Genomic DNA, 17413 nt, shown 5'->3' with positions numbered 1-17413 from the left:
CTCCATTTCACCCAGTGCCAGCCTACAGTAGCTGCACCCAACAACAGACAACCCTGGCAACCAGCCTACAGTAGCTGCACCCAACAACAGACAACCCTGGCAACCAGCAACGCCCAACGCTATTGGCTTTATTCGCTTTTTAACAAAGATTCTGCACATTGAACCTTTAAATGAAAGTTTGATTGCAGGACTTCTTCCGTACCAAGTGTCTTTGTAATTGTGAAGCATGGCTCTTGTTGTTGTAGAGTTGAAGTGTGTGTGTGTGTGTGTGTGTCGTCTGGGCCTGATTTACTGAGGCCCCAGTGAGTCTGCCTGCCTCGCTTTGTTTACGCGGATGAAATCTGAAACAAATGTTACAGAAAGACCACCATACCCCCCCCCCCCCCCATCCTGTCCTCTGTAGACCTGATCCGTAAAATCTGATAAATATCCCTGTTGTCATAGCAACCAGACATTTTCAAAGACTTTATAATCGACTGATTGTCGTAGCGTCCCTAAAAAATACGTTTTATGTAAATTCAGTGTAATAAACGCAAAATCTGTTATTTATTGACGATTCAAACAAAGCTCTCCTCAAAGTAACATCCATTCATCTTCAACCTCTTGTCCCTGTCGGGGTCTCGGGGGCTGGAGTTGATCCCAGCTGACGTTGTGCGTGAGGCGGGGTCCACCCTGGACAGGACGCCAGTCTATCACAGGACACATAGAGACGAACAGAGACAGACAACCATTCACACCTACGGGTGATTTAGAGTCATCAATGAACCGAACACCTGCACGTCTTTGGACTGTGGGAGGAAACCGGAGAACCCGGAGAAAACCCACGCAGACACGGGGACAACATGCAAACTCCACACAGAAGGGCCCCAGCAGGGATTTGAACCAGGAACCCTCTTGTTGTGAGGCGACAGTGTAAAAGATGCATGGTCCCAGTTCCTGAGTGATTTCTGATTTCTTATTTAAAGTGTTGTTGTTCAACATTAATGTGTTTTGTTTGGATCTTTCTTTGCTGATAGCTGGCGACTGAGGGAACAGGCGTAATTAGCCGATCGCTCATGAATCCCAGTGAAACACTGCGGCCTGTGTCGGACTCACACAGGGAGCACGTGTGTGTGTGTCGTGCGTCTGGTGTGTGTGGTTGTTTTCTGGTTTCTCACTCCAACTTCACACACACCTCAGCCTGCAAAGTTACAACACCGTGATAGAAACGATGGAGCAGAATATGAAACAATAGACGTTTTCTGTGGTCACATGATGCATACAGATGTATTTTTGAACTTTGGACAGAGCCAGACCAACTGTTTCCTCCCGCTTCCAGTGTTTATGCTAAGCTAAGCTAAGCTAAGCTAACGACGCCCTGACTCCAACAACATGAGAGTGGATATCCACGTTTATTAAACAAACACTTTAAGGTGTAATTTCACTGCATGGTTGACTGAGATGATGTCGTGTTTGTCCCAAAACGTAAGGTTTGAGTGTTTCGCAGCTGCAGTTCCCTCGAAACACACGACAACATTCATACTGACGGAAGAGACGACATGTTCAAACCTTTAAAACACACGCGTGTAAAAATATAAAGTACCTGTTTATACATATATATATATATATATATCTCGTATATATATATATTTATATTCTTTGTTCAGCTTTTCTCTCTCTGGAAATCTGAGGCACGACGAACAACAACAAAATCATAGCGGCCTCAGTTTCCCATGAGTCCTTGCTGTCCGTCATCCCACGGCTTTGTGTTTCCCGCCGCAGCAGTGGCAGGCCACGCCGCAGCGGTAGCACGCGCTGAGGGGCGCGTAGCAGCACATGCAGGGCGCCAACAGCGACAGACCCACCAGCGCCGCCCAGCGCAGGCAGAAGCGCTCGTCGCCGGTGTCACAGGAGCACGGGTCCGAGTAATCGCCCTCCGTGTCGGACATGCAGTGGTACAGCAGGCTGTCCGCGCACCACATGAAGCTGACCCGCCTGATGCAGGTCTGAATGGGGTCGGGCGCTTCCTGGCAGCGGCCCCGCCCGTTGTCCTCGTGGTTGAACATGTCCTGACAGTAAACGCAGCGTGAACGCTCGCCGTCCTCCTTCCGTCTCTTGCCGTTGGGCTGCAGGGCTCGCGGCTGCACCGCCACCACCGCTCGCCGTCCGCCGCCCAGCTCCAGGCGGCCGGGTTTGTTCACATCGCAGCTCAGCGGGTACGGGTAGCTGTAGTCGTGTTTGGGCGGCTCACCCTTGGCGAAGTGGACGTAGGCGTCGAGGTTGTCGGGCTGGCCGAGTTTGTCACGCGTGGAGTTGGCGGGGCGGTAGTCCTCGTAGCCGGTGAACCAGGTTCGCTCTCGGGGGTTGATCCGAACGATCTCCTCCTCCTCCACCTGGAAGCTGACGTGACGAGGGAACATGTGCACCGCCTGCGGAGACACAACACACGTTCTGTCTGCTTTAAAATTGTGAATAAGTCACTTTGCATCAGATCACTTCAATCCGCGCTCCGTCTCTACTCACCTGGTCCAGGAAGTAGTGGTCCGAGGGCCGGTGCTGCTCGTAGAAATGTCCCAAGATGCAATGGTGCCGTCGGGCCTCGCAGAAACTGTGCGGGGCCAGCGCGTGCATCGCTGGCTCTCTCTTCTGGGACGAGTTGGACGAGCTATCGGTGGCCGTCTGGAGGAAAGAGAGGAGACGGAGTGACCGCAGGAAGGGTCCGAGGCTCATTCTGGGGTGAACCTGAAGCACCGGGCGCTTGTTTAATGGCAGATGGATGTCGGACAGACGTCACGAGCTACAACCAAATATCGACGTCATCGGTGACCTGTTGGGTGCGCTCGATCTCAAACACTCAGGCCTCGTCCACACGGACACGGGTATTGAAACCAAACTTTTATGGTTAAAAAAAACCCGTCCACACCACGGTTATATCTCTGTCTACATGAAATGGCAAAATCTGCCTCCGTCAGCAGGTCACGTCTGGAGCGCTCCACACGTCTCCATGGATACAACCGACTGTTTACCGTCGCACGGTGTGACGTCAAACACTGGTTTACCTGTTCACACATGACGGCTGAAACCGCACTGTGTGGCATCTAATTCCACGGGCTACAGTTAGAAAAAAGGTCGTGTTTGTCTTGGTACAACTGGGACACGAACTCCGGTCGCCGGGGGAAAGTCCTGTGTTTTGGGACCCGTCCACGACCCCAACCCTCCTCCCTAAGCGGAGATTAGCGTCTTTATTTTAAACGCGGACTGACGCCTGCACGTGGACACGATGCCGTCCGTGTTTGCTCAGCGTTGTCTCAGCTCTTTTGGAGCTCGTGCCGTGAGGCGTCTCATCTCTGCTCCTCTCTGAAACCACCTGAGCTCCACGCTGCCACTCGTCTGTGTGCGATTAACCAGGGCTGTGTTTTATTGGGTCTGTGTTAAATGAATCCCAGCCCGGCGGTTTGCGGCCTGCGGGCCCCGGGAGGGCTCAGCGCCGCGTGCCGGGATGCGTCATCCTCCGTTTGGACACGAGCTGCAGCTTTGATGAGGCTCAGTGGGATCACACACGAAGACTTCAGACTCCAGAGAACCAAAGACCTGAAGGACCATTAAGTGCTTTCTGGGTGAGATTTCACCATTTTGTAGAAATTACTGATGTATTACAAAAGGTGACGGTTAAGTTTAGACCACTAAAGGTGACGGTTAAGTTTAGACCACTAAAGGAGACGGACATTTCAAACAATGGCGGTGAAAGGTTCACGTTGGTGTGATGCGGAGGTGGAGTGTTTACTGCAGATTTGCTCGATGAAAAGATTCAAAAACAGTCGACAAGACGCACAAAAACTCCGAGGTCTACGGAAAGATCTGGAAACAAAGCCACGCATCGCCATGACATCATCAATGCGTGTGACATGTTACGGCGTGATGACGTATAGGCAGCAAGAAGCATTCTCCGAGGCCCAGGTAGTGTGAGTACAAACGGGCCTGGAGGGGGGGACAAGGACCCTAAAGCACGGGGCACGGGACGGAGGCACAGTGGGAGGGCACACATTCAGTGAAACGTGAAACCACGTGGATGGAGATGAAGGTTCGGGGTTTGCCGCCCTCAGGTCCTGAACGTGTCTCCAGAGTGTTCAGAGGAGGGAGAGTCTCTCACCGTGAAGACGTCGTCATCGCCGAGCTCCGCCTCATTCTGCAGCGTCGATGAGGACGTGGTCGACCCTGGAGGACACACGGGAGGATCAGTACGACAGGAAGTGACCGTCACCCGTTTAAGAGCAACATCAACTCAGAGCAGAAAAGCACCAAACGTCGTTTAACCTTCACAGCAAAACAACAAACTGAGGACGGGTCAATGGGCGGTTGCCTTGAAGCAGGAATGAGAAAAGGACTTGGTACCTTCTGTCAGGTCCTCCAGGGCCTTCCTCACGCCGCGGTCGAAGGCTCTGGCGTCGGACGGGCTCTGGAAGGTCAGAGCGCACTTCCTGTTGTCCACCTTCCAGTGGTGGAACGTGGGCGTGGCCTTGGTGTAGACCAGGTCCTTCTTCAGGAAACACTCGAGAATCACCTGGAGAACAAAACCCCATCACACCCCAAACACAGGATGAGACGACCTGAACCACGAACGCATCGCTGAACGGTACGGAGCCTGCTGACGCCGATTCACCCGTCTGTAGAAACTGGCGTGTTTTTGGTTTGTTTTCGTTGTCCTTTGGCAAAGTTTGAGGTTAAAGGACGACCTTTGGCGTCCATGTTTAGTCCTTTTTAGGCCATCCCAAAGGACTAAACATGGACACGCCAAAGGACTAAACATGGACGCCAAAGGACTAAACATGGACTCCAAATGTCTAAACATGGACGCCAAAGGACTAAACATGGACGCCAAAGGACTAAACATGGATGCCAGAGGACTAAACATGGACTCCAAAGGTCTAAACATGGATGCCAAAGGACTAAACATGGATGCCAAAGGACTAAACATGGATGCCAAATGACTAAACATGGACGCCAAAGGTCTAAACATGGACGCCAAAGGACTAAACATGGACGCCAAAGGTCTAAACATGGACTCCAAAGGTCTAAACATGGATGCCAAAGGACTAAACATGGACGCCAAATGACTAAACATGGACGCCAAAGGACTAAACATGGACGCCAAAGGTCTAAACATGGACGCCAACGGACGTCCTTTAACAAAGTCTGAGGTTTCACCTTCCAGACCACAACGCCATGGGGGGGCGACATAAAACATGTCGGCGAAGATGCAAGATAACGAAGCGCGGATTCAGTTTCAGAGACGTGAGACGCACCCTGAATAAACACATCAGGCTCGTTAAAGTCCCGTCTGCGGCTGCACCCACCTGCTTGTCTTTGAGGCGTTCTCCGTGGATGAGGAAGGTGTTGCGTCCCAGGAGTTCGCTCGGCCGCAGCCTGCACACGCCCACTCTGCTCAGGCAGCCGTCCTGCGCCAACCAGCCGCCACTCGAATCGTCTCTGGTCATCACCACCGCTTTGACGCGCACAATGTAGCTGTCACTGCAACGGACCAGAGACATCAGTTAGTGAGAGGACGCAGCTTTAAGTGGACATTAGAGAGAATGCAGCTTTAAGTGGAGTCTCCCCCTGCTGGACATTAGAGAGAATGCAGCTTTAAGTGGAGTCTCCTCCTGCTGGACATTAGAGAGAATGCAGCTTTAAGTGGAGTCTCCTCCTGCTGGACATTAGAGAGAATGCAGCTTTAAGTGGACATTAGAGAGAATGCAGCTTTAAGTGGAGTCTCCTCCTGCTGGACATTAGAGAGAATGCAGCTTTAAGTGGAGTCTCCTCCTGCTGGACATTAGAGAGAATGCAGCTTTAAGTGGAGTCTCCTCCTGCTGGACATTAGAGAGAATGCAGCTTTAAGTGGAGTCTCCTCCTGCTGGACATTAGAGAGAATGCAGCTTTAAGTGGAGTCTCCTCCTGCTGGACATTAGAGAGAATGCAGCTTTAAGTGGAGTCTCCTCCTGCTGGACATTAGAGAGAACGCAGCTTTAAGTGGAGTCTCCTCCTGCTGGACATTAGAGAGAATGCAGCTTTAAGTGGAGTCTCCTCCTGCTGGACATTAGAGAGAATGCAGCTTTAAGTGGAGTCTCCTCCTGCTGGACATTAGAGAGAATGCAGCTTTAAGTGGACATTTTAAGATAAAAATCTCTCTCTCTCCGTCTCGCCTGCCTCCAACATCTCGCGTACATCCTGTTTCCACGGTCAGTGTCACTGCGATCTCCGTTAACGACAGGCCTCACACACACACACACACACGCACACACACACACACACACGCACACACACACACACACACACACACCCTCACACACACACTGCTTCCCTCCGCTGTGTGATTCAGCCTGCCTGTCAAACAGATGGTGTGTGTGTAGCATGAGTCATCACTGCATTTGCCAGCAGTGAGCGGTGACACACACACACACACACACACACACACACACACACACGCTGGAGTCTGGTTCCAAAATGAGAGATCCTCCATTTGCAAACAGTGACACCTTCACTTTCACTTTTTTGTCTCCACGGTAACGGAGAATAAAAGTCTCGATGCGTTAAGTCGACCGTCCGCGGCTCGACACCGGCTCAGACGCGACCAATCAGATTCAACCATGACCTTTAACCCCTCGTGTTGCTCTGACGCAGAAAACAGAAACACTGTTGATGTGTGACGGAGTAAAAACACACACGATTAACTACTAAAGTGCTTATTTTGCAACACGTCTCATTAATCCAGTGGAACCCTCATCCACTTTACTGCGATGCTAAGCTAAATGCTAATGCTCGGTGGTTAAACCGCTCAGCAACATGTTCAGCTACAGCTTTTCCCCACCTGACATCGATTCCGACCAATCAGACGTCTTCATGGTGAGAGACTCAGTCAATTTAGCTTTTAGTGCGCCCTCCCACTGTGCCTCCGTCCCGTGCCCCGTGCTTTAGGGTCCTTGTCCCCCCCTCCAGGCCCGTTTGTACTCACACTACCTGGGCCTCGGCGAATGCTTCTTGCTGCCTATACGTCATCACGCTGTAACACGTCACACGCATTGATGACGTCATGGCGATGCGTGGCTTTGTTTCCAGATCTTTCCGTAGACCTCGGAGTTTTTGTGCGTCTTGTCGACTGTTTTTGAATCTTTTCATCGACCAAATCTGCAGTAAACACTCCACCTCCGCATCACACCAACGTGAACCTTTCACCGCCATTGTTTGAAATGTCCGCGCATGGTCCCTCCTTCTTTTTTCTACGTCCCAACAGGCGCACAGGAAATGACCTCAGAACCGCCGTAGGCCTCGTGCTCGTACATGTGCGCACGCTCGTGCTCGTACACGTGCAAACGTGCTTTACTAAAGCCCACCTCTCCCAAACGGGCCGTGGACGGCAAGTGTGCCGCTCCTAGACGTGGTACGGTTGCACTCACACTGGTCAAAGGAACCAGACTTTAGCCGTGGAACTTGTTTGGGCACGGTACGGAGGCACAGTGGGAGTGCGCCCTTAGACAGTAATCGGGTCGTAACAGCGCTCATAAACGTCTTTTCAGGACGGTTGTTTGGTCCACGAACAGCAACAACGCTAGGCTAACTTGACTCTTAGCGTAACACCAGCTGCAGTAAGTCGACTCATTCGACGCTGGTTATGTAGCGTTACAGCGCGTCTGTCCGCAAATGTCAGCTCTGAGACTTTGGACGTAGAAACAGAACCGAACCGAACCACAAGGGCTAACGGTGGCGCGGCTAACGGCAAAATGTCCCTTAAAAAAAAAGGTGTCCTTGTTTCCTACACTCCATTTTACATCAGGACGGTTCGTGGGCCGGCTCTCGGGCAGGAAAACCGGGTCCAAAGTCACGCCGATTCGTTACTAGTCTTGAACAAAGCGCCGCTAACGTCAGGGGTTCGGAATATTGGGACCGAGAAGAGCGCCTAAACTTTGCAACCGCCATTTTTAAAAACAAGCATCGGCATCAACATCGTGTCCTCTACACCAGGTGTCTGCAGCCGCTAACGGAAACACAATCGACCAGATAAGAGGTCGGTACGAAGCAGCAGCGGACGACCACAGAGTGATTCCATGAGGCCCCAGTTTGGTCCACAAACCGCTAGTTGGACATCCCTGCCCTCACACAGCTCTGTCCTCAGAGGACGCAGTAATGAAACGGCTGCTTAGAGCTCTTTAACAGCAGCGTGTGGATGCACTTAGACAAACAGCATCACACACACACACACACACACACACACACACACACACACACACACACACACACACACACACACACACACACACACACACACACACACACGCTGACCAGAGAGCAGATAATAGCCTCTGGTGGTCTGTTTGCTCCATCATCAAAGACAAACACAGCACATAACTACACATAATGCTCCCACAGGAACACACGTGTTATCAATAACACACACACACACACACACACACACACACACACACACACACACACACACACACACACACACACACACACACACACACACACACACAGCAGCAGCAGCAGATGGCGTCTTGCTCGCTCTCTGCTAAACTTCTCAATGACTTCCTCGACCGTCACAAAGACGACAACAACAACAACAACAACCGACTCCTTAAGTCGTCTAAACTTAACCGTCTCCTTTAGAGACTAAACTTAACCGTCTCCTTTAGTCGTCTAAACTTAACCGTCTCCTTTAGTGTCTAAACTTAACCGTCTCCTTTAGTGTCTAAACTTAACCGTCTCCTTTAGTGTCTAAACTTAACCGTCTCCTTTAGTGGCTAAACTTAACCGTCTCCTTTAGTGTCTAAACTTAACCGTCTCCTTTAGTGTCTAAACTTAACCGTCTCCTTTAGTGTCTAAACTTAACCGTCTCCTTTAGTGTCTAAACTTAACCGTCTCCTTTAGTGTCTAAACTTAACCGTCTCCTTTAGTGTCTAAACTTAACCGTCTCCTTTAGTCGTCTAAACTTAACCGTCTCCTTTAGAGACTAAACTTAACCGTCTCCTTTAGTCGTCTAAACTTAACCGTCACCTTTAGTGACTAAACTTAACCGTCTCCTTTAGTCGTCTGAACTTAACCGTCTCCTTTAGTCGTCGGAACTTAACCGTCTCCTTTAGTGTCTAAACTTAACCGTTTCCTTTAGTGTCTAAACTTAACCGTCTCCTTTAGTGTCTAAACTTAACCGTCTCCTTTAGTGTCTAAACTTAACCGTCTCCTTTAGTGTCTAAACTTAACCGTCTCCTTTAGTGTCTAAACTTAACCGTCTCCTTTAGTGTCTAAACTTAACCGTCTCCTTTAGTGTCTAAACTTAACCGTCTCCTTTAGTCTAAACTTAACCGTCTCCTTTAGTCGTCTAAACTTAACCGTCTCCTTTAGAGACTAAACTTAACCGTCTCCTTTAGTCGTCTAAACTTAACCGTCTCCTTTAGTCGTCTAAACTTAACCGTCTCCTTTAGTCGTCTAAACTTAACCGTCTCCTTTAGTGACTAAACTTAACCGTCTCCTTTAGTGTCTAAACTTAACCGTCTCCTTTAGTCGTCTAAACTTAACCGTCTCCTTTAGTCGTCTAACCTTAACCGTCTCCTTTAGTGTCTAAACTTAACCGTCTCCTTTAGTCGTCTAAACTTAACCGTCTTCTTTAGTGTCTAAACTTAACCGTCTCCTTTAGTGTCTAAACTTAACCGTCTCCTTTAGTGTCTAAACTTAACCGTCTCCTTTAGAGACTAAACTTAACCGTCTCCTTTAGTGTCTAAACTTAACCGTCTCCTTTAATCGTCTAAACTTAACCGTCTCCTTTAGTGTCTAAACTTAACCGTCTCCTTTAGTGTCTAAACTTAACCGTCTCCTTTAGTGTCTAAACTTAACCGTCACCTTTAGTGACTACACTTAACCGTCTCCTTTAGAGACTAAACTTAACCGTCTCCTTTAGTCGTCTAAACTTAACCGTCTCCTTTAGTGTCTAAACTTAACCGTCTCCTTTAGTCGTCTAAACTTAACCGTCTCCTTTAGTGTCTAAACTTAACCGTCTCCTTTAGTCGTCTAAACTTAACCGTCTCCTTTAGTGTCTAAACTTAACCGTCACCTTTAGTGTCTAAACTTAACCGTCTCCTTTAGTCGTCTAAACTTAACCGTCTCCTTTAGTGACTAAACTTAACCGTCTCCTTTAGTGTCTAAACTTAACCGTCTCCTTTAGTGACTAAACTTAACCGTCTCCTTTAGTGTCTAAACTTAACCGTCTCCTTTAGTCGTCTAAACTTAACCGTCTCCTTTAGAGACTAAACTTAACCGTCTCCTTTAGTGTCTAAACTTAACCGTCTCCTTTAGTCGTCTAAACTTAACCGTCTCCTTTAGTGACTAAACTTAACCGTCTCCTTTAGTGTCTAAACTTAACCGTCTCCTTTAGTCGTCTAAACTTAACCGTCTCCTTTAGAGACTAAACTTAACCGTCTCCTTTAGTCGTCTAAACTTAACCGTCTCCTTTAGTCGTCTAACCTTAACCGTCTCCTTTAGTGTCTAAACTTAACCGTCTCCTTTAGTCGTCTAAACTTAACCGTCTTCTTTAGTGTCTAAACTTAACCGTCTCCTTTAGTGTCTAAACTTAACCGTCTCCTTTAGTGTCTAAACTTAACCGTCTCCTTTAGAGACTAAACTTAACCGTCTCCTTTAGTGACTAAACTTAACCGTCTCCTTTAGTGTCTAAACTTAACCGTCTCCTTTAGTGTCTAAACTTAACCGTCTCCTTTAGAGACTAAACTTAACCGTCTCCTTTAGTGACTAAACTTAACCGTCACCTTTAGTCGTCTAAACTTAACCGTCTCCTTTAGTGTCTAAACTTAACCGTCTCCTTTAGTGACTAAACTTAACCGTCTCCTTTAGTGTCTAAACTTAACCGTCTCCTTTAGTCGTCTAAACTTAACCGTCTCCTTTAGAGACTAAACTTAACCGTCTCCTTTAGTGTCTAAACTTAACCGTCTCCTTTAGTCGTCTAAACTTAACCGTCTCCTTTAGTGACTAAACTTAACCGTCTCCTTTAGTGTCTAAACTTAACCGTCTCCTTTAGTCGTCTAAACTTAACCGTCTCCTTTAGAGACTAAACTTAACCGTCTCCTTTAGTCGTCTAAACTTAACCGTCTCCTTTAGTCGTCTAACCTTAACCGTCTCCTTTAGTGTCTAAACTTAACCGTCTCCTTTAGTCGTCTAAACTTAACCGTCTTCTTTAGTGTCTAAACTTAACCGTCTCCTTTAGTGTCTAAACTTAACCGTCTCCTTTAGTGTCTAAACTTAACCGTCTCCTTTAGAGACTAAACTTAACCGTCTCCTTTAGTGTCTAAACTTAACCGTCTCCTTTAGTCGTCTAAACTTAACCGTCTCCTTTAGAGACTAAACTTAACCGTCTCCTTTAGAGACTAAACTTAACCGTCTCCTTTAGTGTCTAAACTTAACCGTCTCCTTTAATCGTCTAAACTTAACCGTCTCCTTTAGTGTCTAAACTTAACCGTCTCCTTTAGTGTCTAAACTTAACCGTCTCCTTTAGTGTCTAAACTTAACCGTCACCTTTAGTGACTACACTTAACCGTCTCCTTTAGTCGTCTAAACTTAACCGTCTCCTTTAGTGTCTAAACTTAACCGTCTCCTTTAGTCGTCTAAACTTAACCGTCTCCTTTAGTGTCGAAACTTAACCGTCTCCTTTAGTCGTCTAAACTTAACCGTCTCCTTTAGTGTCTAAACTTAACCGTCTCCTTTAGTCGTCTAAACTTAACCGTCTCCTTTAGTCGTCTAAACTTAACCGTCTCCTTTAGTCGTCTAAACTTAACCGTCTCCTTTAGTCGTCTAAACTTAACCGTCTCCTTTAGTCGTCTGAACTTAACCGTCTCCTTTAGTGTCTAAACTTAACCGTCACCTTTAGTGTCTAAACTTAACCGTCTCCTTTTATTATCTTTTACTCTCTGATTTGTGTCCTGAGCTCATTTCTTTATGTGAAGAGTGTGTCTCCACACACACACACACACACACACACACACACACACACACACACACACACACACACACACACACACACACACACACACACACACACACACACACACACACCTGGTGCACTCTGGGTAAACATGGCGAGCATGACTCATGTGTTTACCTGCAGAGTGATGAAGGGCGCTCAGGTGACCTGCTGCCCTTCATCACTCTGCACTCAGGACCAAGAACCGGAGTTCTGACCCGGTGCTTCTGACCCAGTGTCTGGACCCAGAGAACCCGTTTACATTCATCTGGACCCAGAGAACCCGTTTACGTTCATCTGGACCCAGAGAACCTGTTTACATTCATCTGGACCCAGAGAACCTGTTTACATCCATCTGGACCCAGAGAACCTGTTTACATCCATCTGGACCCAGAGAACCCGTTTACATTCATCTGGACCCAGAGAACCCGTTTACATTCATCTGGACCCAGAGAACCCGTTTACATCCATCTGGACCCAGAGAACCCGTTTACATCCATCTGGACCCAGAGAACCCGTTTACATCCATCTGGACCCAGAGAACCCGTTTACCTTCATCTGGACCCAGAGAACCCGTTTACATTCACACATCTGGAGGTCAGAGGTCATCGGACCCTTTGGACTTGGACAGAACCGCTTTTCTCTGTCTCTTATTTCAGATCAGAACCATCGGACTCGACGGTTCTGATCGCGGAGACGATCCTAAAGAACCGACATGGACTCACATCAGCCCGGCTTTAATAACACCTGAGCAGGAGGACCCCCCCCCCCCCTCACACCGGAGCCCGCGGACAAACGCGCCCCGTGATGAGTCACAACAGCCGGCCTGGATTCAGGGGTCACGACGGGGACGCTCCTCTCGGTCTGTATCAGAGGAGGAGGACGCGCGCACACGGAGCTCCTGAGTCCAGCATCATCTTCATCATCATCATCATCATCATCATCATCATCATCCCCTCCGACCTCAACCAACCTCTCCACGAGGAGGAGGAGGAGGAGGAGGAGGAGGAGGAGGAGGGCTCGTGCACCCCCTCATCGCTTCCCATAACAACACATCAGCACCGCTCCGTGTCCGCGGATCAATGCGCGCAGAGCGGCGGCGGCAGCGCGCAATCAGCAGAATACTAAAGATCACGGGTTATTATTAATATTATTATTATTAATGTTATTAATGATGATGGTGGCTATGAGGTGAGGGGGTACTCACTCGTCTGGGCGCGTGTCCTCGCTCATGTTTTCCGTTTCACCTCCGGTAATAAGGAGCTGCCGCCGCGGCCGCGCAGCGCGTCTTCATGATTCCTCGCCCTTCAGCGGCGGCAGCGGGTCCGGTTCTCCCCGCGCCCCCCGGTCTCGGCTCGGTTGGTGAATCCCGACGTGCCTTATGTGTTCTCGGATCTCCTCCTCTCCACCTCCACCTCCTCCTCCTCCTCCTCCTCCTCCTCCTCCTCTTCCTCCTCTCCTTCTCCTTTCACTCCTCAGTTACTGGAGCGCATCCGAAGACGCGCATCAGATCTCCTCCTCCTCTTCCTCCTCCTCCTCCTCCTCCTCTTCCTCCTCCTCCTCCTCCTCTTCCTCCTCCTCCTTTTCCTCCTCTTCCTCCTCCTCCGCCGCCTCCTCTACCTCCTCCCCCGCCGGCTCGGGCTGGACTGCGGTGAGGGGAAAGGGTGCGCTGGTGTCGGTGCGGACGGCCCCGGACGAGCCCCATCTCCTCCTCACTCCATGTTGGATTCACGGAGCGGACTGAGGAGGAGGAGGGGGGGGGGGGGATGTGTGACGTCAGACCCGAAGGACTGCAGAGTCACGTGCTATTAGCATATCATAATATTAACAATCATAATCATAATAATAATCATAATAATAATTGTGTATTTTGACTCCACTGTATGAAAAGGAAACGTGTTTGTGAACAAGCTGAACTTTTTATTTAGATTTACTCATTTTAAATATATTTATATTTTATTATTATATAATTATTATTATTATTATTATTAATGTTTCTTTTTCAAATCTGTTCATTTATTTACTTACTTATTTATTTAAAATATCTTTATATTTTATTTTTGTATTATTATTATTAATGTTTCCTTTTAAAATCTATTTATTTACTCGTTTATTTATTTTAAGTTTCTTTTATATTATTATTATTATTATTATTATTATTATTATTAGTAATGTTTCCTTTTAAAATCTATTTATTTACTCGTTTATTTATTTTTAATTTATTTTTTATTTCTTTTTATGTAATAATAATAATAATAATTATTATTATTATTATTAATGCTTTCTTTTAAAATCAGTTTTTTATATACTTATCTATTTATTTTTAATTTCTACATATTTAATTTTTATATTATTAATATTATTATGGTTTCATTTTATCTGTTTATTTTTTAACTTATTTTTTAATATCAAATGTATTCATTTATATTATTATTATTTTTTATTAATAATAATATTTCCTTTTAAAAATCAGTTTAATAATAACTTAATATATTTTTGTATCTTCTTAAAGGTGTGGAAATTGTTAAATGTGAAAAATAATAAAGAAATCATTGGATGAAATATTAATTCAGTATTTCTCACGAATATAAATCCTTTAATATTCCTGATGATTTTTACTGCAGCAGAATGTTTTTAGTTCTGATTACCCTTATTGTTCATTATCATTATGGATATATATTTATATATAGATATATATTTTTATATATAAATATATATATTTAATATGAAAATAAAATCAAAATGTTGTCAGCGTCGACGTTAAAGTGAAACGTCACCTGATGATAATAAATCACTAATGAATCAATGAAACGTTATTTTGATTAAGAAGAAATAAATAAATAACTGGGCATTAATAAACGTTTGTTTTGTTTATTAAGCTTAACTGAATTTTAATAATTCATATTAATTTCCTGTTGTCGTCTTTTTCTCTCAGGAACAGTTTCAGTGACACCGCGTGGCCGAGTCCAGGTACTGCAGCTGCAGCGGCACCAACCTTAACTTACTTTAGTTTTTAGTTTTCATCATTTTTATTTTTTTATTTTTTCTTCATTATTATTTTTTTATTCTTTTCATTTTTTTTCCTTCATTTTAATTTTTTATCTTTAATTTTCTATATTTTACTTCATTTTGATTTATTTTATTTATTTCTTTTATTTTTATCATTATTGTTTTTTCTTCATTTTGATTTATTTTATTTATTTCTTTTATTTTTATCATCATTGTTTTTTCTTCATTTTTTACTTTTTAATTTTTTTCATTATTTAGATTTTTTCATCATTTTTATTATTACTTATTTCTTTTTTTTTTATACATTTTCTCTCAATTTTGACTTGATTTTTATTTTTTAATTCTTTTTCTCTTGAGCTGAAGTCGTGACGACAGCGTGACGAGGTGAACAGTGAACACCTGAGCAGGTAAGAGTCTCTCTGTCGTTCTCCTCAAAACAGTTTCAGTCCAAAGCAACTGGACTTGGTTCTTTGTCAGGAAGATGTTTCACCTCTGATCCAAGAGGCTTCATCAGTTCATGAACACATCTGACCAGGACCAGGACCAGGACCAGGCTGGGACTGGACCAGGACCAGGACCAGGGCCAGGACCAGGACCAGGACCAGGACCAGGACCAGGACCAGGACCAGGCTGGGACTGGACCAGGACCAGGACCAGGACCAGGCTGGGACTGGACCAGGACCAGGACCAGGACCAGGACCAGGACCAGGACCAGGCTGGGACTGGACCAGGACCAGGCTGGGACTGGACCAGGACCAGGACCAGGACCAGGACCAGGCTGGGACTGAACCAGGACCAGGACCAGGCTGGGACTGGACCAGAACCAGGACCAGGCTGGGACTGGACCAGGACCAGGACCAGGCTGGGACTGGACCAGGACCAGGACCAGGCTGGGACTGAACCAGGACCAGGACCAGGCTGGGACTGGACCAGAACCAGGACCAGGACCAGGACCTGGCTGGGCGCTGGCCCCCGTCTGGGTCTAGCTCCAGGCGTGGGGCCAGCGCCTGGTGGCCGGGTTTGCTACGGAGCCCGGCCGGGACAGCACGATAAAGTGACTCTGTCCTGCGGGTCCAACACTCACAGCAGGAACCGCTGGCGTCTCCTCTCTGTGGGGGAAGGAGCCGGAGCTTGTGAGGGAGGTGGAGCTCCCAGTTAGATCTGGGGGGGCTCACCTCCACACACAGTCTGGATCTGGACCCGTGCTCCTGGATAGGGGCTGGACCCTGGTCTTCTCTGGAGGGGCCCAGGGTGTGAGGGGCCGGGCGGGTGTGGGGAGACTCTCAAACCCCCGGCTGAGCGCCGCAGTGTTGGAGTTCACCCCGGTTCTTCTTCTTCTTCTTCTTCTTCTTCTTCTTCTTCTTCTTCTTCTTCTTCTTCTTCTTCTTCTTCTTCTTCTTCTTCTTCTTCTTCTTCTTCTTCTTCTTCTTCTTCTTCTTCTTCTTCTTCTTCTTCTTCTTCTTCTTCTTCTTCTTCTTCTTCTTCTTCTTCTTCTCCTTCTTCTTCTTCTTCTTCTTCTTCTTCTTCTTCCTTCTTCTTCTTATTATTGTTATTTTATATTATGATAATGGTTATCTTTATTATACACTTTGCAGACACCAGGGGGCGCACGTGTCCAAGAGTTCAGCGGCTCTTCTCTATTTAAACTTCAGCAGTGAAGAAACAAAGTCATGTTATAATAATAATAAATGACTGTTATTAATATTATAATAACATAGGAACATTATGCAGCATCATATCATGAGTCTGTTTAATGTTATTAACCATTAAAAAGTGTTTCTGTGGAGATCAAACCTAAACATCACAAAACACATCATCACTTATTTATTTATGATTTTTATTATTATTAGTTTGTGATGAGTTTATATTTCTGTAGCAAAATCTGAACAAAAGGAACCACAAAAAGATGCAAAATGACTAAAAATAGATGCAAAACCACCACAAAAAGATGCAAAATGACTAAAAATAGATGCAAAACCAGCACAAAAAGATGCAAAATGACTAAAAATAGATGCAAAACCAGCACAAAAAGATGCAAAATGACTAAAAATAGATGCAAAACCACCACAAAAAGATGCAAAATGACTAAAAATAGATGCAAAACCAGCACAAAAAGATGCAAAATGACTAAAAATAGATGCAAAACCACCACAAAAAGATGCAAAATAACTAAAAATAGATGCAAAACCAGCACAAAAAGATGCAAAATGACTAAAAATAGATGCCAAATGACAGGTGTTGGTCTTTGGGGGCTGAGGATTATTAAAATGTAATGAAATCAAATCAAAAACTTCAGACTTTAAACTTTATGCAATCCAGACGTGTTTGCCCTCGCGGCCGCGCGCATTTGCAAGTCTTTTGGAAGCTGCGGGGGCGCGCCTGAGTCTCTGCTCCTTTAAGTGAGAAAAC

General features: G+C 46.2%; 2 protein-coding genes across 2 annotated transcripts in view; both read right to left on the bottom strand.

Annotated features, from left to right (window-relative positions):
- The window catches only part of ppp3r1b (protein phosphatase 3 (formerly 2B), regulatory s1ubunit B, alpha isoform, b), a 125389-nt gene that overhangs the window by 37450 nt on the left and 70526 nt on the right, over positions 1-17413 (bottom strand). The window lies entirely within an intron of this gene.
- Positions 1311-13332, bottom strand: spred2a (sprouty related EVH1 domain containing 2a). The gene is made up of 6 exons (XM_083932920.1): positions 13203-13332; positions 5334-5508; positions 4372-4540; positions 4130-4194; positions 2503-2658; positions 1311-2408 (listed from the first exon to the last, which is right to left on the bottom strand). Exons 1-6 carry the CDS (start codon positions 13226-13228, stop codon positions 1731-1733), a joined length of 1269 nt encoding a protein of 422 aa, XP_083789046.1. The 5' UTR covers positions 13229-13332; the 3' UTR covers positions 1311-1730.

This window comes from Echiichthys vipera (genome assembly GCF_963691815.1).
Source record: "Echiichthys vipera genome assembly, chromosome: 2".
NCBI classification, from domain to species: Eukaryota; Metazoa; Chordata; class Actinopteri; order Perciformes; family Trachinidae; genus Echiichthys; species Echiichthys vipera.
The sequence above is the reverse complement of the archived record's forward strand: the minus strand, read 5'-3'. Positions and strand labels throughout refer to the sequence as shown.

Coding starts and splice junctions, on each gene's coding strand:
- spred2a (XM_083932920.1), bottom strand. CDS start 13,228: ATGAGCGAGGACACGCGCCCAGACGA. Junction 4,541..5,333: donor AACGCCTCAAAGACAAGCAG/GTGGGTGCAGCC, acceptor TTTGTTCTCCAG/GTGATTCTCGAGTGTTTCCT. Junction 4,195..4,371: donor CCTGGAGGACCTGACAGAAG/GTACCAAGTCCT, acceptor TGTGTCCTCCAG/GGTCGACCACGTCCTCATCG.